Source organism: Heteronotia binoei, chromosome 14 (genome assembly GCF_032191835.1).
Source record: "Heteronotia binoei isolate CCM8104 ecotype False Entrance Well chromosome 14, APGP_CSIRO_Hbin_v1, whole genome shotgun sequence".
NCBI lineage: Eukaryota > Metazoa > Chordata > Lepidosauria > Squamata > Gekkonidae > Heteronotia > Heteronotia binoei.
The window spans coordinates 20,191,246-20,210,852 of record NC_083236.1 but is presented as its reverse complement, the minus strand read 5'-3'; the positions used below and the strand labels follow the sequence as shown (position 1 = coordinate 20,210,852).

General features: G+C 43.4%; 1 protein-coding gene across 2 annotated transcripts in view; it reads left to right on the top strand.

The window, feature by feature from the left end:
• PHF21B (PHD finger protein 21B) overlaps positions 1-19,607 on the top strand; it is a 238,701-nt gene that overhangs the window by 205,052 nt on the left and 14,042 nt on the right. For both annotated transcript variants that reach the window (XM_060254364.1, XM_060254363.1), the window contains 6 exons: positions 134-210; positions 6,849-6,903; positions 9,225-9,247; positions 11,255-11,413; positions 14,202-14,277; positions 16,929-17,032. In XM_060254364.1, the coding sequence (XP_060110347.1) occupies positions 134-210; positions 6,849-6,903; positions 9,225-9,247; positions 11,255-11,413; positions 14,202-14,277; positions 16,929-17,032 (494 nt within the window). The remainder of the gene's footprint in view (positions 1-133; positions 211-6,848; positions 6,904-9,224; positions 9,248-11,254; positions 11,414-14,201; positions 14,278-16,928; positions 17,033-19,607) is intronic.

Below are 19,607 nucleotides of genomic sequence, written 5' to 3'. Positions count from 1 at the left end.
TGCCCACTAGCAGTCCTGTCTTATTCTGCTGCATGTCTAGATCAGGCCTAAAACAAAACAGTTTTGGCTGTAGGTATTTTTCTTTTTGAATGTTCATAATCATACAAAGATACATTGATTTGGTTGCTTGCAGAAATCCAGAGCAAACGTCAAGAGAGAAAGAGAAGGAGCACAGCCAACCCAGCCTACAGTGGACTCTTGGAAACAGAGGTATGTTCGCTGCTTGAGAGATTTGGTTGCTGCTTTGTTCAAAGCTCATGAAACTTTAAAGGAAATAAATGCAGGAGGACCTGCTTTGCATATGGAAGCGGGCCACATCCAAATTAGAAACTGAAAGCAAGTTTGATGTCAAGCATTTTCTGCCAGAACTCCTAGAGTCCTTTCTCAGGGTAGCTTTATGGGAAGCCGTGACAGTCCAATCAAATTATCAGTGCAGAAAGCTTTTGATAAAGTTCCTCATCAAAGGCTCCTTAGTAAGCTCAAGAGTCATGGAGTAAAAGCACAGGTCCTCTTGTGGATCAAAACCTGGCTGAGTAATAGGAAGCAGAGAGTGAGTATAAATGGGCAGTCTTCGCAGTAGACGATGGTAAGCAGTGGGGTGCCACAGGGCTCAGTACTGGGTCCCATGCTCTTTAACTTGTTCATTAATGTTTTGGAGTTGGGAGTGAAGTGGCCAAGTTTGCAGATGACACTAAATTGTTCAGGGTGGTGAGAACCATAGAAGATTGTGAGGCACTCCAAAGGAATCTGTTGAAGCTGGGTGAGTGGCTGTCAACGTGGCAGATGAGGTTCAATGTGGCCAAGTGCAGAGTAATACACCTTGGGGCCAAGAATCCCAGCTACAAATACAAGTTGATGGGTTGTGAACTGGCAGAGACTGACCAAGAGAGAGATCTTGGGGTCGTGGTAGATAACTCACTGAAAATGTCAAGACAGTGTGTGATTGCAATAAAAAAGGCCAACGTCATGCTGGGAATTATTAGGAAGGGAATTGAAAACAAATCAGCCAGTATCATAATGCCCCTGTATAAATCGATGGTGTGGTCTCATTTGAAATACTGTGTACAATTCTGGTCACCGCACCTCAAAAAGGATATTATAGCACTGGAAAAAAGTGCAGAAAAGGGCAACTAGAATGATTAAAGGTTTGGAACACTTTCCCTATGAAGAAAGGTTAAAACGCTTGGAGAAACGTCCACTGAGGGGTGACATGATAGAGGTTTACAAGATTATGCATGGGATGGAGAAAGTAGAGAAAGAAGTCCTTTTCTCCCTTTCTCACAATACAAGAACTCATGGGCATTCCATGAAATTGCTGAGCAGTCAGGTTAAAACGGATAAAAGGAAGTACTTCTTCACCCAAAGGGTGATTAACATGTGGAATTCACTGCCACAGGAGGTGGTGGCAGCTACAAGCATAGTCAGCTTCAAGAGGGGATTGGATAAAAATATGGAGCAGAGGTCCATCAGTGGCTATTAGCCACAGTGTGTGTGTGTGTGTGTGTGTGTGTATACTTGTTTTATATAAGTGATCAATTTTTTAAATACTAAAATCACACATTTCCAAAATAGAAGATTCTATTAATCGTCTCCCTTATTTCTACAATACTGTTTCACTGTTGTAGATATTTACTGTTTTGGATACTTTTTGATGGTCTTTGGTGCATGCATAAGAACATAAGAGAAGCCATATATATATACGGCTTCTCTTATGTTCTTATGGATGCACCAAAGACCATCAAAACGTATCTACAACAGTAAATATCTACAACAGTGAAACAGTATTGTAGAAATAAGGGAGACGATTAATAGTATCTCCTATTTTGGAAATGTGTGATTTTAGTATTTAAAAAATTGATCACTTGTATAAAACAAGTAACACAATTCAGTGCTTTCTGTGGAGATAGATCAAGATAGGTGGCCATGTTATTTTATTTTATTTTATTTTTATTTTATCAGATTTATATCCCACCCTCCCCTAATGGGCTCAGGGCGGCTAACAACAGTTAAAAACCACATAGAATACTAAAAAACAATATACAATAAAATCAATTCTACACATTTTAACCATAAAATCCGAGATTCATGTTGATTTATTTATTTATTTATTTATTTATATTGGGATTTATACCCCGCCCTTCGCACCGAAGTGTCTCAGGGCGGCTTACAACATGATAATTCAAATACTACAATTTAAAACACAAGTAAAATTAAAACCATAAATTAATAAAAGCAAGATAGATAAAAACCGGCGGTCTACAGATGCATTTTGTTCCATCCAAAAGATTTCCTTGTCAGTCAGTATTATAGGCCTGCCGGAAGAGGGCTGTCTTACAGGCCCTGCGGAACTGCCCTAGGTCCCGCAGGGCCCGCACCTCCTCCGGCAGCTGGTTCCACCAATAAGGTGCCGTTACTGAGAAGGCCCGATCCCTGGTGGATTTTAGACGGGCCTCCTTTGGCCCGGGGACTACCAACAGGTTTTGTGAACCCGAGCGTAGTACTCTCTGGGGAACGTGTGGGGAAAGACGGTCCCTAAGGTAGACAGGTCCTAGGCCATATAGGGCTTTAAAGGTAATAACCAACACCTTGTACCGGACTCGGAATATTACTGGCAGCCAGTGCAGATCCCGGAGCCCCGGCCGAATGTGCTCCCATCTTGATGTTTCTCAACATCTATATTTGTCCAGTGGGACTGTCAGTGCTGAGTGACATTTGCTACCTCCACTTAATTTTTGAAGGGAAGCTTGATGTTTCTCAACATCTATATTTGTCCAGTGGGACTGTCAGTGCTGAGTGACATTTGCTACCTCCACTTAATTTTTGAAGGGAAGCTTAAGAAAGCCAATTTGGTGTAGTGGTTAAGTGTGTGGACTCTTATCTGGGAGAACCAGGTTTGATTCCCCACTCCTCCACTTGCACCTGTTGGCATGGCCTTGGGTCAGCCATAGCTCTGGCAGAGGTTGTCCTTGAAAGGGCAGCTGCTGTGAGTGCCCTCTCCAGCCCCACCCACCTCACAGGGTGTCTGTTGTGGGGTAGGGAGATAAAGGAGATTGTAAGCCACTCTGAGACTCTTGAGTGGAGGGCGGAATATAAATCCAATGTCGTCTTCTTCTTCTTAAATAGTTCAGTCTTAAAGGCCCGGCAGAACTGCGGCAGGTTCCGCAGAGCCCTGATGTTTTCAGGGGGGTCATTCCACAGAGCGGGGCCTGTTGTTGAGAATTCTCTGGCTCTAGTGGTGGACAATCAAACTGCTTTCAGTCCAGGAATCTTAAGGAGATTTTGGGACCCTAAACGTAGTGTTCTATAGCAGTAGGTGTCTGTATATAGTACTATAGTATAGTAGTGTCTTTAGCAGTAGGAAAGAGCACAAAAGCTCATATCCTGTCACACATTTTGTTAGTCTTTAAGGTGCTACAGAACTCTTGCTCTTTTCTACAAATCAGTGCTCACTTGCTCATCCGCGGTAGATAGGGTTCCCAGCTCTGCGATGGGAAATACCTGGAGGTTTGGGGGATGGATCCTGAGGAGGGCAGGGTTTGGGGAGGGGAGGGTCCTCAATGGAGTAAAATGCCATAGAGTCCACCCTCCAAAACAGCCATTTTCTCCAGGGGAACTGATCTTGATCATCTGGAGATCAAGTGTAATAGCGGGAGATCTCCAAGTGCCACCTGAAGGTTGGCAACTCTACTCTTTCACAGTTACATACAAGTCTTGTAAATTTTTCTGGAGATTAATTTGTTGGTAACATGAAACTTGCCTTTTCCCCACACTCCTGGCATAACATATTTGAAAGAAGAGACTGGGACCTAAACCCCTGTTCCTTTGGGCCGGCCGCAGGCGGTCAGAAAATCCCACAGCCATTCCAAGTCTCTGCTCAGTGACATTGCCCCCTTCCCTTCTCAGGGCATGGGTACCAAAAATAAACTAATTATCACCCCTTGTCGCTAGCAACTCTGAGAGTATCTCCTGCTAGACAGAGTTGTGCATCTAGCACCATTGGATCTTCATTGCCATTTAGAGGCTCTGCCTAGTTACCATGCCTCCTACTTCACTCCTTCAAGCTAGCATGGAACATGATCTATCACAAGTTCACAGTTTAGAGCTAGTGCATGCACTCCAGGGATAGTGAGCTTACCCAGTTCCTCCCTAGGGTTGCCAAGTCTTCAATGGGGGAAGCATTCTCGCACATGCTTTGTGTGCATGGCACAAGGACATCCAGAAGTGACATCATCATGCTGGGCATGTCACACTGGGGGTGCTCTAGGTACCATAGAGTTTTTACCTGAATGCTAGAGCATCTCCTGTGTGACATCATTGCACTGGGAACATGGCACGATGACGAAGCTCTGACAGACAGACAGACAGACAGACAGACAGACAGACAGACAGACAGACAGACAGACAGACAGACAGACAGACAGACAGACAGATAGATAGATAGATAGATAGATAGATAGATAGATAGATAGATAGATAGATAGATAGATAGATAGATAGATAGATAGATAGATAGATAGATAGATAGATGGACGGACGGACGGACGGACAGACAGACAGACAGACAGACAGATAGATAGATAAATAGATAGATAAGAGTGTACATGATCTGTTCAAGTATTCAGGTTGACCAAGGGTGCATATAAAGGGTGAAATCACACAATCCCATTTCCCTATGCTTGGTACTTATCCTAAACAGTGTTTAAATAGGATGTACTAATATTGCAGGAGTTGCAGTCATTTAATTTTTTTAATTAGTTCTCATGGTTGGAACATTTCCCAGTTTTCTCTAGCCATGTGGGCAAAATGGAGTCCTTAGATACAAGTTTAGTCCCTCATGGCATGGGCCTCTTCAAAGAGCTGCTCAAGATAAAAGAGGACTTATCTGAGTGGTGGGAATTTATAATCTTCCCTTGGAGATATCCTTCCTTCTTGGTTGTCCTGATTTTCCTGTCACCAAGAAGTTTCGTTTTCTGTCCATTGAGGCGCGACAATCTAGGAAGATGGTGAACCATTGTCCTACTTTGACCACAGCTGTTAGCGCTGGTAAGCCCTAGAGCACTCTATGCTTGGGCCTGATGGCTCAGTCTTCAGCCCTACTCCTTTCTGCCAGCTCATACCTCCTTTCTGAAGAAGTGAGTAGTAACTCATGAAAGCTCATCCCCTGCCACAAATTTTGTTAGTCTTGAAGGTGCTACTGGACTCCTGCTGTTTTCTACTGCTACAGACAGACTAACATGGCAGACTAACCCATCTTGATGAGAGCTGATGAGATAAGGCTGCCCTGGGCTATCTGGGTCAGGGGATGCCATCTTATACTCTTGACCAAGCCCAGCACTTGTGGTGACTTGTTTTTGTCTATTGGTCTGTGTTCACAGAAGGCACAGAGTCTAAGCATTTGGGTGACTCGCAGAAACAAAGAAGGACAAACTAATATTTCTTATCAGTGTTACTCTCCTTATCCTCCCCAAAATCTATTTGTTCCAGTTTCATTCACCTCCCTACCGTAGACCACAAATTGTTATGTTAAGGAAAGGGTCCAGCCCCAAACCACTGACTTAATTATAAAATTGTACAAAATGAATGTGCTGCTGGTTTTTTTAGTAAAAGTTCATCATTCTAGTTTCAGCTCATTGAAGTTACCGCTTAGCAGATGCTTAAAGAGGGCTTTTGCCTATGGAAACCTATTTCACTGTAAGTCTGGTATCTGCACAAGGTATTAGGGCTGCTGTTTGGGGGTGAGGGTTCATAGCTAAGTGGTAGAGGCCCTGAGTTCCCAACATCTCTTGTTAAAAAGGTCAGGTGATGAGAAGAGCTTCTGCCAGACGTAATAGTCATCTCTCAGATAGCCCAGTCTGTCACTAAGGCCGCTTCGTGTGTTCTTGTGGCTACCACTCTTGTGTTTGTTTCTAAACTATAAGATGGGGCACAAAGGGGAGTACCGTATTTTTCGCTCCATAAGACGCACCTGAGCATAAGACGCACCTAGTTTTTAGAGCCGTTTGTGTGAATTTAGAGGCATTTGTGTGAATTTTTTGCAGTATTCGCTCCTTAAGACGCACACACTTTTCCCTCCACTTTTTTTGGGGGGGGGGGGAAAGTGAGTCTTATGGTGCAAAAAATACTGTATATTAAAAATTATCTCTCAGGGTATCAGTTTTGCATCTGATTATATCTATCTTCATTAGGAAATGTTATTCTAATGACCATGAGAAATGTTGTTCAAATAAAATGGAGGCAAACCATGTTTATATTCTAATCAATTAGCTTATTTGATTTATTTGCTAATCAGCAGTTTGAGAGAGATACCAACATTTCAGGTATTTTGATACTTTTCAACTAACAATAGAACTTGTGGATGATTTTTAATTCATCATCACTTAAACTGAATTTGCATATAAAGTACTTTTAAAATCTTTCTCCCTGGATGCAAAATACTAAATTGCTGATATAGTTGCCATTTTAACTGAGTTTCTACTGTCTTTGCTAAATGGTTTGCTTTGAAGCAGGTTTTTCTTTTTTTTTATTCTGAAGTTATTCTGTAAACGTGTTTGGACATAAAAGTATCAAGGGATTCTGCATGAGTAAAACAAATACAAGGAATAGCATGTGTAAATAATACTTACACAAGATACTCTTCTTGTATAGGAGATATTGGTAAAGATTCATTTTAATTCGTATAAAAGTTGAAAGGCATTTTAGTCCTACTCATGTATTGCAAGTAAAACATTCCTCGCATGTCACACCAATGGCCCAAGAGTAGCCGCAGATGTTTTCTACAAGGGGTGATGTGAAAAGCCACGTGGGTATTTGCTCCTGAGGTAACCATATGATATCTCTACCTTTTGCAGAGGAAACGCCTTGCATCAAATTATTTGAATAATCCCTTGTTCCTATCCACAAGAGGTAAGCTTTTAACTTTTTTTGTATTTTTTACTTGTATACATATATTGCATTATATACACATTAATCACACTCAACAAATTAAATTCTTAGAATATCTGACAGATATGCATGAATAGCAGTACAGCATTATTCAAGAAGGGAATAAAAAAAGCAAGCACAGAAGTTATGATACATAAATTTCAGCACTTCTTTCTTTACCATATTTAATAGATTGCAAAAGATGCTACATTTTAATGAACTTGTCTGTCATATGTCCATGATTTTTGTGACCACATATAAATATCTATGTGGTTTTATCTATAGAGATTACATATCAAAGACTATCTAACAGGGTTTCAAATGTGCTGCCCATGGGCCAGATCAAGCTCCCAGAGGGCTTCTATCAGATCTGCAAGCAACTCACTGTAATCTGCTTCCTTCTCCCTCTCTTGCTTTCTTATGCATCACAGCTTGCCTTGCCAGGCTTGCCCAGTCACACAGGAACTACAGAGCAAAGCCTCTATTTTCTCTATTGGCTGTCTAGTGCACGAAGCAACTTATGTACAGAAGCTCTCAATGCCCAGCCATTGCATATTTTCCTCTGGGTCGTAGACTCAAAGCATTGACCATGAGATTTCTATAATTAACGTCAATAAATCAAAAATGGGTTTGCAACTTACAGATACACACCTGAACAACTCCTGAACAGCAAACTCAAGATTGCTTCAACACAGACAATTGTCTCCAGATTTTGATGCAATAATTCCAAGCAAGAGGCATCAGTAATCAGAGACTGTTAAATAAACAAAATATTGTAATTATTCTTTAGTAGTATTCGTCTGTGCCCTGCTACCATTGCATTTTATAGCAAGAAAATAAAGCACAAAGCTTCCATGATTACCAGCCTCAGACACTAAGGAAACAATAACAATATTATCAGAAGCTTAGTGTATTCTATGTAACATAAAGCACAGACACAACTCAATAATTTAGGAAACAGAACATCCCAAAGTAGCCATCAGAAATCAAGTTCAATTTTTAAAGCAGTCCGATGCTGTTTACTTGATGAAAGGTCTGATGTAGCCCTGGAGAAGAATGACGAGTGATGTCCAAGTAGATTCAAATTTTAAGGCAGCCAGCAGTTCAATTATTGCTATTGCAACAAGGATGTACTATTGCCTTGTTTCACAATTGCTTCTTCAAGCTGCATAACATTAAAAAACAAAGACATCAGCATAACACTATGCATTTTATGGCACACATGGCCCAGTCTGACAAGGTCTCATTTACATCAGATCCAGCCCTCATAACAAGTGAGTTTGACACCCCTGATCTAACCAATATTTTTTTCCTGGAGTTGTTTGTTGTTTCCACACCTGAGTAAATGCCAACCTAGCTGCCATAATTAGGTTCCAGACAAACACATCTCCTAACAGATATATTGCAGGGGATAAATAAAAAACATGTCTGTGATACACTGTTCCTTTATGAACTACTAGACTTCAAAATCTTTGTACCAGTCCACACTCCCAGTTTCCCCCAACCCAGCATGTATGTTCTCGGGTACATACTCAGGTTCCTCTTGCCTTCCTACTCTTCCAACAAAGTTCTGATTCCGCAAAGATTTTTGCCAGGCTGGCCAGGGTATAATGTCACTAGGAGTGATTACAGACCGCCGGCTGAGGGCGGCATGAAGCTGGCCCAAAGAGAACCGGCGGGGAAAGGGGCGGACCAGAAGCCTCCAGATGGCACGTGGCCCACCCCCGGAACAGGGACGGGCTGCGTGTACTCTGGAGGAGCTTCCTGAGCGCTCATGTGCCTCCTGGCCGCTCCCCAGGCACTTCCATCCAGACAGATGGGAAGCACCTCAAAGCGGCCTCGGAATTTAGGCACCACTTACAAAAGGCAGCTTCGATCCGGCCCCAGGCGGGCTGTGGTCGGGACAGGGACAAGAGGCAGATGTGCATGTGTGGATGCGCTTTTTTGGTCTGCCTGCCTCCTGTCCCCAGGGCGGCTTAAACCACCTGTCTGTTATCACCCTAGATGTACAATTTCTAACGCTAACATTAAGAGAAGATTTAGGGAATGGCACACATTTGGTATAAATTAAGGACCATCTTGATAGGAAAAAAGCAAGCATGATGAGGGAGTGCATGAAGATTCGTACTATGACAGTACAAGTTAAATTCAAATGGGGGCATGCAACCAGGGTTGCTGATGCAGACATACCCTGGCTCCTCCTTATCCAAAGCATTTTATCACAGCTTGGCCAAAATCTCTCTGGCTGGGAATCTCCATTCACTGCTACTAACCTATGTTCTGCCCTTCTTTCAAAATGCTAGCCAATGAGGATCCATGTTGGAAGGTATGTTTATGGAACATTGTCTGTTTCTAAGGCCTGTTTGAATCATGGCTTACTCCAATGTGCTTTTATTGTAAGCAATACTCCCTCTAAGCTGTGTGGTCTTGTGAGCAAAAATTCTGCTTCGTGAGCTACTGGCATTAAAAGTTGGGAGTTACTGCATAAATTAGTTTGCTCTGGGGCTATCCTTCCTGAACAAAGACAAAAATGTGTGAGCTGGAAGCTAAAAAAATGTGAGCTAGCTCACACTAACTCAGCTTAGAGGGAACACTGCTGGTAAGCCCAGTTGTTGCTGTCCAGCATAAAAGCACAAGGTTCTTCTCCTTATTGCCTGTCAAAGGCTGTTTCAGAAAGAGTACAGTCAACACAGGAACGGTGGTTAGCCAGTTTTGGGTTTACATGGGCTCTCCTTTCGTGAAGGACCATGGATAAAACATACCCTTGAATACCTAACGTTATAAAGCATAAGTGTTTCCTCTAGTACCATAATATACTCATTTTTGTTTGGGTATTCTGTGCATAGATAAATATAGTTCAGCCAGATTCAGACATTCCACTTTATACCAGGGATTAGGGGGAGAAACTGCTTGCAAGCCCAGGATGTGGTCCTGCTGTTACGGCATCAATTGTACTCTTGGTATGTAGTGCCCTGAATTGGCACTTGAGTATCTAGTATTTGCACAGTTTATTATCAAAACTGCACAACTGTGAATTTATCGACCTGATCTCATGTCCATATTTGGTCTTCTCTATAGCAAATATTGATTTAATATTAGTCATTAAAGTGAAGCAACCATCAATGGTTCTACTTGTGTAGCCAAGAGTCTTCTCTGTTAGTCTTGACTTTGGCTTCAAAACTCTGTGCAAGGTTAAAATATGAGACTAAGTCAGGGAAGATCCAGGTCCAAATCCTTACTCAGCCATAAAACTCACTGGGAGGCTTCGGCCTAGTCACTCCCTGTATCTGAAGAACTGTGCCTGCACACAAAAGTTTATACCTTGCGTAAAACTTGGGGTGTGATCACACGGCAAATTTGATCCACCATACCCACTCACACCCCTGGATTTAATGTGCACATTCACATGCACACATTTGCCCTCCACAGCCCACCCATCCTTACCTCGTCATAGGGCAGGCTGTGCGACTGCTCTTCTTGCTCATGTGCGGCCCATGCCTCTCCTGGCAGCCAGGCAGGGGCTGTGGGATTGCTGTGGTGCACCTCAAAAAGCACCGGCTTTTTTAAAGCTGTGAGGCCGTGGTGGCCGAGTCCTGATCTGACCCCCCCCCCTCTTTGTTAATGGTGCCACTGGACTCAAACTTTGTTTTGCTGCTTCAAGCCAACATGGCTACCCACCTGAACATTTGTCAAGGTGAACCAAGATTTGAGACTGTGTCTGTGAACTGAATCCTGACTTTAGAAACAAACCATAATTAAAATATTCCACATTTTGCCGGAACTGAACCTAATTCTCTCTTGACTAGGGGACTGAATGCTGGGGATTGAACAGCAGTCTTCTGTATGCGAGGCAGGTGCTCTCCCACTGAACCACTGCTTCTCCCTTACATGCTCTAGAAAAGAGCAAGAGACCAGGAGTACCTTAAAGACTAACAAAAGTTGTGGCAGAGGAAGAGCTTCCGTGAGTCGTTGCTGAATGTGACTCTAGCTAGAATGTGAGTCCATCTGTCCTATATTATGTCCTTTCTCTCTCCAAAATTGCAGACAGATGGTCTCACATCCTACCTGTATCTGAAGAAGTGAGCAGTGACTCACGAAAGCTCCTATCCTGCCACAAATGTTGGTAATCTTTAAGGTGCTCCTGGATTCTTGCTCTTTTCTACCACTACAGACAAACACGGCTTCCCACCTTGATCTTCCTTACATGCTGGGAAGTTCAGCGTGTTTAGTTAAGTTTGTCTGGCAAAGCTGTCACGTCAAGGTTTGCTTATGGAGAGCTGCTTTAATAGATCGTCTGGACTGTATGCATCCACATGCTTTTCTTGTTTTTCAGAATGAAATCGGCCATGATGAACACTGTTCAGCATGCAAGCGTGGTACCAACTTGCAGCTCTGTGGAATGTGTCCCAGAGCCTATCACCTCAACTGCTTGGACCCTCCCTTAAAGACAGCTCCCAAAGGGGTCTGGGTCTGCCCCAAGTGCCAAGAAAAGGTGAGCTATTTTGTTCTGCCAGCACCTCAAGAGATATTGGGAGGCAGACTCATGTGCAAGTGCATGCTTGATAAGGTATAAAAAGATAATGATCCACTCAGCCGTTAAAGCAGCCCTGATCAGATGGCAATCTGTCCAATAAACCAGGTACACGTGGGATCCATCTGGAAGTAGGTTTTTGTCAATGAGCAATTGGGAACACTGTCACATGTGCTGCCATGCAAATCTATGCCGTTCATAGGGTACAATCAGAAACTGGCCTATTAAACACAGGACTAATTCCAGAACAATTATGGTGAAATGTAAACATTCAGATTAAGAGGAAATTTGAGTGGCACAAGGCTGAGAAAATCATAGGGGATTGAAAACCTCTGTTGGGGAAATTATAAATGTAATTGCTGAACCAGCACCTTCTGCAGTCTGACTCAGTTTCTGGAAATGTATGGGCCCGATCCAACCGAACATACGAAGAGCTTAATGGATCAGGCCGGTGATCTGCCTAGTCCAGGAACATGTTCCAAACAGCAGCCGAACAGTTGCCCTTCAGGGCCCACAAACAGGCCATGGAGGCTGATGCCCTCCTCTGACGTTGCTTCCCTGCACGGGGTTTCAGAGATATATACTGCTAAAATTGGACAAAACTCACTCAAAGCAAATTGGGTTTGTTATCCAGCACTAACTTTGTTTCAGGGAACTTTGATGGGACTTAGTGATGGCCAATATTAACCAGATTGGGTCCATGTCATGCAAATTTACCTGATCCACATCTTTATCTCATTCTTTGCACTAAGAGTCCTTTGATGCAAGTCCTTAATAATCTCATCTACAGATGGGGCCAGGAAACAGAGACCTCATTGTCTTTCCCCTTTAAGAAGCTGAATGCTACAGAAATACCTTGCACAACGGTGCTTACTATGGTGCTTTTTTTTTTACTGTGGTGTTTAATCAGCCCAACCAGAAGTAAATAGTGTTGGGCCGGAAGGGGTGCACTGCTGTGGTGGGTGCGACAGCAGCTGGCTGAGAGTGGAGGAAGAAGAAGAAGACTGCAGATTTATACCCTGCCCTTCTCTCTGAATCAGAGACTCAGAGCAGCTTAAAAAAAAGAAAAGTAGACTCTGGGGTGATGTTGCTTTCACAGTGTTTTCAAGGCAGACTTTTTACAGGATGGTTTGCCATTCCTCGGTCATCTACACTTTCCCCCCAGCCAGCTGGGTACTCATTTTACCGACCTCAGAAGGATGGAAGGCTGAGTCAACCTTGAGCTGGCTATCTGAACCCAGCTTCTGCAGGGATCGGACTCAGGTCGTGAGCAGAGCTTAGGACTGCAATACTGCAGCTTTACCACTCTGCACCATGGGGCTCTTCAAAGCAGCTTACAATCTCCTATATCTCCTCCCCCTCATAAGACACCCTGTGAGGTGGGTGGGGCTGGGAGGGCTCTCACAGCAGCTGCCCTTTCAAGGTAGGAAGATGCTCCTGGTCACTAATGGGGGAGGGGCACCAGCACCAAAGGGTGGCAAAGCAGCAAGGCAGACCAACATGCACTCTTCAGCTGGGTGGGGCAGGGTGCTTGCCATGGGTACCATTCCAGCAGCTCCCAAAGAACAATCTCAGGCCATCTCCCATGCAGCCTCTGATAGAGAGGGGAGTGGATTCTGCCTGGCTCCCTCCTGAGAGCCAGAGAGCAGCAGACTCTAATCTGGGAGAACTGGGTTTGATTCCCCCACTTCTCCTCCACATGAAGCCTGTTGGGTGACCTTGGGCCAGTCACAGATCTCTCAGAACTCTCTCAGCCCCATCTGCCTCACAAGGGGCCTGTTGTGGCCCCAGTGCTAAGTGGAGGGGCTGAGGTGGACACCCAATACACAAGCTTCTCCAAACAACCACAAACAACAGTCAAATTAGTTTCAGTTGAAATAACAGACACACACACCATTTTTCAGAAAGAATAGAATAAAATTGGTCACAACTTTATTGGTTACAGCTGTAGTAAGCCTTGGCACAGCATGAGGTGAGGACTGACCTGCCTGCCAGTTGAGAATCTGCTGGTCACCTTGAGATGGCAGGTTTTTGGATCCCACTAGGGCAGATGCCCAGAGGTGACCTCCCCTGCCACCTGAGCATGAGGGTAAGGCCCCCAGGCTGGGAGTAGCAGTTGCCTCTCACACCAAGACCCCAAAGGGGGATCTCCACACTTAGGAAATGGGCACGCAGGCTGGCTTCCTGGGAATGAATTCAGCTGATACTGCCAAGTTGTGACAAAAAAATCAAGTAGACAGACCCTCATGCAAACCCCTGTCTATACACCCCAATAAAGGGCTGGGAGGCTGGGCCACACTGCCCGATGGCCGAGGTTGGCAAGTGGGGGTAGCAGGGTGCTCCCAGTAATCATTGGGCACCCCCATCCCCTAAACACCCTGGGCCAGCTGATAGGCCAGCATCAAGGCAGGCGGGCTCCAGATTCCCGCACTTGACCCTGGCCTGCCCCCTTTGCCCAGCAATGAGTTGCCATGGCTTTCCCTGCTCTTGCCTCTCCCTGTGGTAGCACAAAGAGGACCTGGGTGAGTCCAGGTCAGGACTTGTGGGGAGAGGAAGGGAAGGCAATTGTAAGCCACTTTGAGACTCCCTTGGGTAGTGAAAAGTGGGGTATAAAACCAACCCTCCTCCTCCTCTTCAGCCCAAGACCTCTTCATTGGCCCCATCTCTTTTAAAGAAAGCTGAAATACTGCCTTTTCATATATTTTTGTGCCCCTGAATCCCTTAAGCCTGTTATTTCCTGAATTTGTAGGTGTTCAAGAAAGAGGAAAGCACACCATGGTCTGGAACGCTGGCTATCGTTCAGTCCTATGTTACTCATAAAACAGGTATGAAAATCAACAACAGCACAGTTATATGGGCAGTTATATGCTATGTAAGATACAAGCATTAAAACTGAACACAGCTGTTATTAAAGTTTTATTAACAGAGTTGTTTCTCAGTAGCTGCGTTGAAAAACATGACCACTTTTTTCAGCACAGTACATTCTCCCCAGAAACAAAGAACAGCCACGCCTTCTACCATAGCCCCAAAAGGAGCAATGACATCCCCTCTCCCTTTTAAATAAAGCTATCAACAGCAGCACATGGGATTCTGTCTCTGACACCTTTATGCCACAAAGACATAATTCATTGTTTACAGGAATGTGCTTATAGCAATCCTCAAGAATTGTTGGTGTCAAATCCTTCTAGATTGCGAGGGTGAAAGCTTTCCTATATTTTGGGAGACTTAAGGTATGTGAATAATTCGCACTTTTTTGAAATATTGGAAGGGACATTCAAGTTTAAAGGCAAGCAAGGTCTACTGCCAAGGTTCACACATTCCAGTAAGAACATAAGAGAAGCCATGTTGGATCAGGCCAATGGCCCATTCAGTCCAACATTCTGTGTCACACAGTGGCCATAAAAAAAAAGGAGGTTCATAAGTGGGGCTAGAAGCCCTTCCACTTTGCACCCCCCCCCCCCACAAGCACCAAGAATACAGAGCATCACTGCCCCAGACAGTTCCAATAATATGCTGTGGCTAATAGCCACTGATGGACCTCTGCTCTATATTTATATCCAAACCCTTCTTGAAGCGGACTATGCTTGTAGCTGCCACCACCTCCTGTAGCAGTGAATTCAACATGTCAATCACCTTTTGGGTGAAGAAGTACTTCCTTTTATTCGTTCTAACCCTACTGCTCAGCAATTTCATTGAATGCTCACGAGTTCTTGTATTGTGGGAAAGGGAGAAAAGTACTTCTTTCTCTACTTTCTCCATAATCTCTATTACAAAGCTTTTGCTTGACTAATGTCCTATCTTTCTCCAGATGGTAACACAGGAAAAACTGGGGGAGAAAATACTGTATTGCTAGTGTTACATCTTCCTTCTATTTATTCACAAATACATCTTTCAGTACTACAGAGGCAAAACTACAGAATGGTTCTCTATGGCAGCCAGCCGGAGGCTTATGGTTGCTTGAATATATTCCCACCTTGAGGCTCATAATTGCCATTGTTACACATTTAGGGAATCCAAGGATGCCTCTAAGAAACCAAGGCAGTATCCTCTCTATATTTGGATTGTATCCTACAGTCCAGGTACCCCGTGCAGTAATTGTGGCACCGCTTTGACCTTGTATATATGAACTTCAGCTGGAACAAAACATCTACCTTTAACATAATAAAATTGGGTAACTGCTCAAGCAAATAGTTTGGCATTCACCTGTGCATGTTTGGAGATGTACTGGCCACTTGCCTGAAGAGGGGAAATACAATACCAACATATACAGGTACATGCCAGTGTGATTGATTATAAAAAAATGGTTTCTCAAGTGTCAGCAACTTTAAAATGGAAATCGCCTCAGGGGGTGGCTTTTCAAGCAGCTTAGATGTAAAGCATCATCAGAGCACATCTGTGCTTGTCTGACCAGAGGGTTTGCTAATTACTGTTCTGACACATTCTCTCAGGTGTGATTTTATGTGCTCTGATATGGCTCAGACACTTCCTTGCCTGCTTTACCTTGGAGACAACTCTAGGAGAAAGAATATGTACATTTTCCAGTACAGCACTGTGGGGGGTGGGGGGCAGAAATTAAGACACATTGGGACCACCTGTTAACCCTTCAATTTAGGGAAAATCTGATTATGAAGCAACTTCTTTCCCACTGGTAGCTATTCAGCTTGCAATAATTATTGCACATATTGTCCACTTTTACTACGTTGCTTTATATCTTGTGATCCATCTTCTCTATTGTTTATGGTGTATCTTTGCCTTAGTTTGTTTGCATTCTGTAATCCTATTCCTATTGCTTTGTTTATTGGTTATTTTATGCCATCTGTCTGTACCGTTTGTATTTTATAATCCACCTTGAATCTCAGCAAGAAAGGTGGACTCTAAACAAAATAAATACGTAATTTTCTCCCCACATGAGTAGTGTCCTTGACAGCAACGGTCTACCTTTATACAGTCACATGAGTTGTAATAACCATTTACTTCTATGGTAGAATATCAGTTGCATAGAAGAGGTGAGTGTGAGATAGCCCCCCTCACATATATACACACCTCTTGACTTTGGGTTTGTGGCACTGGGTACAGGTTTGGCTGTATCTCTAAGCAATACTTAATTTGCCTCATTAGAACCTGGTGAGAACTATTGGATGTTATGTGACAAACTAAATGGGCTGTAAATAGTAAATACAGTGCAGTCAGAGATAAAACTTGCTTCTCCACTTCTTGTGCTACACAGCTGGGATGGTTTTGAGCACAGATTGGACCCCCATCCATCCCACACATCCTATAATGATATTTCACAGGTGATCTCATATCTTTATAGTACCCCCTTCTGCTTCTACTGGTAGTATTTTGGCTGTAATTCTTGTCTGCTTAATACAGTTATGTCCAGTCACACAAAATACTGTTTTTCTAGATGGGTCAGCAGATGCTTCTCTATGCTCCTTATAATCTGGCACCTCTTTTCTTGCATTTTGTTTCACAGTCAAAGAAGAGGAAAAAAGGAAGTTATTAAAGAGAAGCAGTGAATTGAGGGAAGAATATAGGCAGCTAGAAGAAAAAGAAAACCTTCTCAACACTGCAACAAAGGTATGATTCCTCACTTTTGCATTATCCCGCAAAACTGATTATAAAAGAAAACCTGAGACTGCAGCAAGTTATTTACCACAGGACTCAGAAAATGGGTACTTCTCTCAGTTCCAGTGTGACACCAGGATTGTGATACCTATATTGACTCTTACTTTGGGTTACTTACAAGAAAATAAAAGAAAAATCTCACAGTCCAACAAAGAGGAGCACATAAAGCCATTCATTTCAATGGGCACAAAAATGCCTTGCTGGATTCTATCCAGATTCATGACACAGAGATGTGTAAATTCCTGTGTTTCTCCTATTTTCATCAAAGTAGAAAGTACAGTTTTTCTTCTACCCAAACAATTTCTTTTTTAGAATTAAGGGAATTTTTAAAACTGTATTGGCAACTAAAAAAAGCACTGTGGCCAAATAATTTCATGTGTAAAATTGCATCAGTCTAGTTGCTTGGCTATTTTCCCATAGGAGTAAGTAGGCCACAACTGCCTAAATCTTACTGTGGAAGCTAACAAGTTCAAGTTTATTAACAGCCCATAAGCCATACACTAATTAAAAGAGCAAAACAGGAGTCAGGTTGCACCTTTAAGACCAACTTAGTTTTATTCAGCTTTCATGTGCTCTATGCACACTTCATCAGACGAGGAATCCGGTACAGTGAGCAGAGCCACAGATAGCTGGTAGACAGTGGCTCCGAATGCAAAATGGTATGAAAGCTTACGTTCTGAATAAAACTAAGTTGGTCTTAAAGGTGCAATTTGACTCCTATTTTGTTCTACTACTTCAGACCAACACAGCTGCCCACTTGGATCTAGTTAAAAGAGCGAAGAGTTTATCAAACGAAACCGAAATTTGCCATATCAACAAAACAATTGTTGCAGAGGCTGCTCAGAAGGAGTCAAATTTGTTGGGTGTCAGGAATGGTTAGATATTTTGATATCCATTTTCTGAGAAATCTCTCTCAAGCTGCTGCATATTTTGGGTAGTAAAAGAAGGTGTGGGATAATGAGTCAAATTCTGTCAAAACGCAGCCACGCTGGTCTGGGGTTATCGTAAAGAAACAGCTCTTCATCTGTGCTGTTGGCGGTGCATTACAGCATGCTATCATGTATGCTCGCCTCAATTTTGGAACATTGAGATAGTGAGGCAGATCAAACTGGGTAGGAAACTTAATTCCCAGATGAATTGGAGACCATTTTCTTTTTTTGCATCATTTTGGAGGAAGTCCCAATCCTGTTTAAGAATCATAGAATCAGAGTTGGAAGGGACCTCCAGGGTCATCTAGTCCAACCCCCTGCACAATGCAGGAAACCCACAAATACCTACCCCAAATTCACAGGATCTTCATCGCTGTCAAATGGCCTTCTAGCCTCTGTTTAAAAACCTCCAAGGAAGGAGAGCCCACAACCTCCGAGGAAGCCTGTTCCACTGAGGAATCACTCTAACGGTCAGGAAGTTCTTCCTAATGTTGAGCTGGAAACTCATTTGATTTAATTTCAACCCATTGGTTCTGGTCCTACCTTCTGGGGCCACAGAAAACAATTCCACACCATCCTTTATATGACAGCCCTTCAAGTACTTGAAGATGGTGATCATATCACCTCTCAGCCGCCTCCTCTCCAGGCTAAACATCCCCAGCTCCTTCAACCTTTCCTCATAGGACTTGGTCTCCAGACCCCTCACCATCTTCATTACCCTCCTCTGGACCTGTTCCAGCTTGTCTATGTTCTTCTTAAAATGTGGTGCCCAAAACTGAACACAATACTCCAGGTGAGGTCTTACCAGAGCAGAGTAAAGTGATACCACCACATCACATGATCTGGACACTATACTTCTGTTGATACAGCCCAAAATTGCATTTTGAAGAAGTTTCTCTATAAGCAGTACTCATCTTTTCCCTGGTTTTTTTTTTTTTTTAATTTCCAGAGTCCTAGTTGGTTTATTTCTGTGTCAACAGTTCTATGTCAACAGTTCTATGTTGACATAGTTCTGTGTCAACAGTTCTATGTGTGGCAGCTTACGGAAGCAAGATTATAAGAACAAGACCTCTGTTAGATCAGTCCAATTGATCAGGCCATCTAGTCCAGCATTCTCTCTGTCACGTTGGCTAGCCATATGCTCCCAAGCCTTCCTATGTTGCTGCCACCCAACCACTGGTGTTCAGATGTATACTACTTCTAATCATAGCAGTTCCATTTGGATATACTGGCTAATCTCTCGGCTTGGCTTCGCGAACGAAGATTTAAGAAGGGTGCAATAGTCCACGTTTGCTGCAGGCTCGCTGGTGGCTGACAAGACCAATGTGGGACAGGCAGGTCTGGCCACAGCGGCTGCAGGGAAAAGTCTGATTTAGGGTTGGTCCTGTAGCAGTGCGATTCTTCCTCAATCTCCTTTTGTCCTCAAGACCAGCTATGCGTGCGTTCTCAAAGGAAGAGACAGCCTGGTGGATGGTGTGCCTCCATGCTTTGCAATCTGAGGCTAGGTCAGACCACTGGTGATGGTTGATGTGACAGGTGCCAAGGGATTTCTTCAAGGAGTCCTTGTACCTCTTGGATTTCTTCAAGGAGTCCTTGTA